Raw genomic sequence first — 5254 nt, forward strand, 5'->3', positions numbered from 1 at the left:
GGCAATATGTTTGGGGTTTTGCCGCGCTGACAGCTTTTAATAAAAGTTGCTCCCCATTCTGGATTTTCATTTTGATTTTCCAGACAAGCGACGCTCCTGAAGGGGGACCAACCCTTTTTTTCCGGCTGCCTGACCAAGTTTTGACCTTCTTCATGTGACATATTTTTAAGTAAGTTGTCAAATTATTTTCACTGTTCTGCACAGCAGGCCAAATGAAATTATGTTTTTTACCCTTGCGGTTTTCTTCCGCATTCCTACGTTTTGTTTGCGCGGGAAATGGGGAAAAGTCAAATGCTGATGAGAAGAGGGGGGCTAATAAGGAAAACCTTTTTGTAATCGAAACCAAGAAAAGCAAAAAAAAAAGGAACGAGAAAAGAAGCGATAAAGCGAAACAGAAAGACAACTCACCCCCGATGAAATGTGACTCCTGTGAAAGGAGAGATCAAACTAAAACAGCAGTGACTCCACCATTTGATCCCAATCAATCGGTTCTTTTCAGTTCTTTGTTTACACTTATCTTTTATGTAAGGGAAAATGTGAAAAAAACAGCAACTAATTACGACCATTTCTCTTGTCTCTCATTGCAGGTAATTCCATCAGACCATAATCTCCACCAAAATGATGCACAACTTCAGGCAAACGGCCAGGGTGAAGATTATCAGTACCAGGGTCCTGCTGGGCCGCTCGAATTCGTCATCGCACTCTCTATTTTCGGCCGACATTTTCCAGGTTTTTCAATCTATTCGGTTTTCAGTTACAGTTGCCACATTTGAGTTAAGCAGCAGAGAAGGGAGAGAGAGAGATTTTCACCACTCAAAGTGTGAAATGCGTTGCCAAATACAAATGCAGTGAAAGCCGGCATACAAAAGATCCATTTGAATGCACATTTGCGCCAGCTGCATTTTCAAACGCCGCAGGCCGACATAGAAATTTTCACACGTCCTCTCAACAGACAGACCACCAAATTATGGGCTCCAAACCCCCTTTTTCGCTAACCCACAATAAATACCTGTAAGCTTCTGTTTGGTCATTTGGCCAACATTGAAAAAGGGTGAACCAAGGTAAAAATGTATGGCCAACGCGGTTTTAGAGATGTTTAAACAGTAGTTTCTGTTGGTTTTTCAGTGCGCTTGAGCTCACCTGAGCTGATTTGAGCCATGTTGAGCCCAAGTTGGCCTATACCATCCAGTTAAGACCCCCCCCTCCCTCGTCCATTTCGATTTTAGCCTTGCTGCTTGCTTAGTCTTTTTCGTGTTGATGTTAAGTGTTTTTCTTTCGGTTTTGTATGTCGTGTCGTGTTGCCTCAATTTGTGTTTGGCTAATGAAAATACCTCCGAGAAACAGACGGACAGAAAGACAGACAAGCCGGTAAACGATTTACGATATTCGGGGCCAGCCAGGCATTTTCACTTGCCCGTCGACGAGCATTCCACAGCAAATGACTTCATTGTGCCGGACTGAGTAGTAGTCGCAGTAGTAGTTGTTCAGCTATAAATTCGCAAGACCGCAAGACAATGGGCGCCCCGAGCTGGGATCTCCGCCACTGAATCTGGAATCTGTTGGCTGCTTTACAACGTTCGCTCATTCACTGCGACTGCGATGGAGATGATGATGATGATGCGTTCGTAATGGAATTCAATGCATTTAATGGAAATTTTCGCATTTACATAATCGATGGAGGGCAGGCACAGCAACAGTGGGAGCAAATAAAAAAAAAAAGAATGTAAGCTCGCACGCAAATTAAGCAGAGCTAGTGGTGCCCTAGTCTATAGGTCCGCAATCTCCAGTTCTATACTCATAGTCCCTGACCATGCCAACTCAATTTGCCTGCCCTCTCGACTGCGAATTTGCATTTTGCGGGGCATGTTCCTTGGGTTGTTTATGTGCCTTATGCGCTTAGATTGCGTCCGTGTGCAGGTCTTGATTTAAGATACTTGCTTAATGTGTAATTTAGTGCATTTAGATAAGTTCCATAGTGAATTTTTGATGTGTGTGGCTGCTGCTGCTGCCGCAGCTCTGCCGCCACCAATGGGCTCCACACATCAGCACATCGCAAAGGGAATTTAATGCATTGTCTTGCATTTCTGCATTTTGCATTCTGTGTCTGCTGCTGGAGCTGGTGCTGATAATGCTTTTGTTTATTTAACGGCGCTAAGTGCATTGGTTGCATTTGCATAAATCGCTCGGTGGTTGCACGTTGGAGAGTTGAAGGCGAGTGTAGAGGGTATGGGAGCCACCGAATGGGTAGAGTGCAACCCGACGCATTAAACAATTTGTGGCATTTAACAGTCGTTACAATATTGATAAAAAGAATTTCTGTTAACCCATTGGGATGGTTTTTAAAGTTGAAACAGTACAGCTTTAAACGAACAAGGATTTTACAAAAGTTAAAATTTTGTTGTGGAACTATTTTGCATAATTATTAATGGCGCCCAAACAGTAATAACCTTCAGCTTGAAAATTGGAATGGCTTTTAAGGTTTAAGCTGTACTATCTTTAATCAAATTTATAATTTTTACAAAAGTTTAAACTTATTTTAGGCCTTAGTTGTTTAAAATTTTAATGGCGCCCGTACAGGAGTAAGGTAAACTAACCTTCAGTTAACCGATATTAAAGTATATAGTATATCCTAACAGGAATCCATTTTCCCGAGCAAAAACCAGTTTAAGAAAATATATTTTTGGGTATGGTATATTTAAAAGCTTCGGTTTTCAAACTATATTTTCATGTTGGGTTAAGCAAGGGTTAAATTGCTGCCATCGATAGCCGGTTTCAGCAACAAGGGTATCAATGTTTTATGCGTCCGCCGCTCGGCATGTGTGAGCGTTAATCACAAAAGCCAATATGCAGCTGAAAGCCGTTTGTTAATGCGTTATGCATTGCCACACTCCACACAAAACCCCCTTCCTTCAGTCGCCGCCTTTTTCCACCGCCTCTCACCCATTGTCATGGCATTAAATCCCGCAGAAAATTCCTTTCTGGCTGGCCAGGCTGTGATAAATTACACAACGGCACCAGCCGATGGACAGAGACTCGCATTTAATAAATAAAAATTCCATTATGGACACTCAATGCCAGCCTCAAGCTCAATCAAATAACAAAGGAACTCTCGCTGTGTTGAGTGTGTGTTGGTTGTGTTGGTTGTGTGTAATAAATGACGTTGCACCTCCTGGTGCCAAGTGGGTTTCTGGGGGGACTACAAAACTTCGTTTACGATCCAGGGACAAGCTTGTCAATTGCCGAAACGACTTTACATATATATATATTTGGCAGGGGTGTACTGGCGCCACATTTTCCAACGCCCACAATGCCTCGACTTTATGTTGCATCATCGGGTAGCATGCAACAATTGTGCCTATGCGAGCAACAAAAAAATCCTGTTTTTGTTAGCCTTCTGCTGGTGTTGTTGCTGTGCTGTTGCTGTTGCTGCCGTGTTGTTGCTGCTGCTGCTGTGCCGCCGCAACACGCTGTAATTAACCCGTTTGTCATGCAAATAAATCAAAAGTAACATCCCTCATTCGCGCCGGCCAAATGGCAAATGGTGCCGGGCAAAAATGTGTTAAATGCAATACCAACTGCATTTTGAGTGCACTTTCCGTGTTTTACGAGAGCAATGAGTTCGCCATGCTGGCAGGCAAAAATCTCATTTGCAACCACTTGATAATGGAATGTGAGATTTTTCCATTTTTCAAAAGATTCCGTTTTGAATTTTCCCCGACGGCGATCAAAAGTTTCGCGGTTGGCAAGTAACCAAAAATTTGCACACACCCTAAAAACGCGAAAGAGTCGGAAAAAATTAATTGCAACAGAATGCGTTAAATTCCGTATTGCATTTATCAAGTGGAAAATGGATTGGAAGGGGTATTGGCTGAGGGGTATTTTTCAGATTTTCTCGATCCAAATCCGTGTGCACAATCCGTCCGTCGATCGAGTGCAATTTAATGCCTCAATTTTCACCAACAATTTTCTGCGGCTGCCAATTGCTACGTGCGTTCCCCAAAAATAGCCGTGTTTGTTGTATGTTTTTCTTTTACTTTGTATTCGAATTGTTTGGCTTTCGTTTTCGTTGTTTTTTTTTGGTTTCGGTTCGCATTTTGGCTTCCTTCGTGCTTTTTTTTTTGGGGGCCAAAGACAAGTTCCGCGTGCGCCAATTTTGGCCTAAATGGCAATGAACTTGAACGCCGTCGCGTGGAAGTTTGTTGGCGCCCTGCGATTTGATTTTGCTTTTCAGTTTTTTGGTTTTTTGGTTTTCGTGCCGCTTGTTTTCTTTTTCTGTCGCTTTTATATCTTCTTGTGTTTATCTTTTGTCGTTTAGCGTTCAGTTTTTGGTCACGCGATGCCGTCAGGCGTATCAATTAGCCCCGAAAAAAATGTGTTATTAAAGGTAAGAGTGAGTGACGGTTGGGGCCTATAAATGGGCTGAATTGCTTGTTATTTGACTGACAATAAATTTACATTCATTTCCCTTTGAAACGGGTCAAAAGGCTTATTTCCAAGGCAATCAAACGCATTTTTCCCAAAACCTGATAAATCCACATCACTTTTGCAGTACAGTAACGCACAGTTCTCACCTAATAAAACTGACGAAGACATTTTTGCTCATGCTGACAGCAAAAACAACCAAAAATGGAAAAATGTTGGCAAAATGTTTGCAAAAACAAAAAAGTACGAGAAGAAAAGAGGTGATGTATGAAGATGGGCGGTGGGTTGTTTGCCTGGAAATGGGGGCGTGACAGCATGAAGTGTAGCGTAATAAAATGCACACAATTTACGCAATTTACGTAAAGCTAAAAAACATAACAGGCAAACAAGGACAATAAAGGGAGATGGGTGTAAGGGGGGGTAATGGTATAAGTAATGTGGGGGGAGGGGGTTTTTGGAAAAGTCGAAGGACGAAGAGCAAAGGCACTTAGCTCACACACACACACGAGTCTAGTGATGATGGCGGCACTAAATACAGTTGGTGTTGCTGCTGGCATCCTCATGTTGCCGCTGTGCTGCTGATGTTGCTGCTGTGCGTTCGCTCAATTCCTTTGCCGCAGCAGCAACTCCTTGTTGTTCAAACAGTTTTCAACGCGTTTTTCGCATTTTAACAGCCGCCATTTTGTTGGCATTTGTTTTTTTTGCTGCATTTGCCGGCTTTACGCTGTCATTGTCATGGTTTTTGTTGCTGCTGCTGTTTTCCCGCTGAAATGTTTCTCTATTTGCCAGCGAGTTTTGTTTTTTCCCCCCGAATTTTTTGGGTTCCTTTTTT

At 42.6% G+C, this 5254-nt stretch overlaps 1 protein-coding gene across 1 annotated transcript; it reads right to left on the reverse strand.

Moving 5' to 3' along the window:
- Window positions 1-303: 303 nt before the first annotated feature.
- LOC108010129 (uncharacterized) lies at window positions 304-754 on the reverse strand. Its single transcript, XM_065863126.2, has one exon. The coding sequence runs from the start codon at window positions 720-722 to the stop codon at window positions 597-599; it is 126 nt and encodes a 41-aa protein (XP_065719198.1). The 5' UTR covers window positions 723-754; the 3' UTR covers window positions 304-596.
- Between the last annotated feature and the right edge of the window lie 4500 nt (window positions 755-5254).

The sequence above is a fragment of the Drosophila suzukii genome, chromosome 2R (assembly GCF_043229965.1).
Source record: "Drosophila suzukii chromosome 2R, CBGP_Dsuzu_IsoJpt1.0, whole genome shotgun sequence".
Lineage (NCBI taxonomy): Eukaryota > Metazoa > Arthropoda > Insecta > Diptera > Drosophilidae > Drosophila > Drosophila suzukii.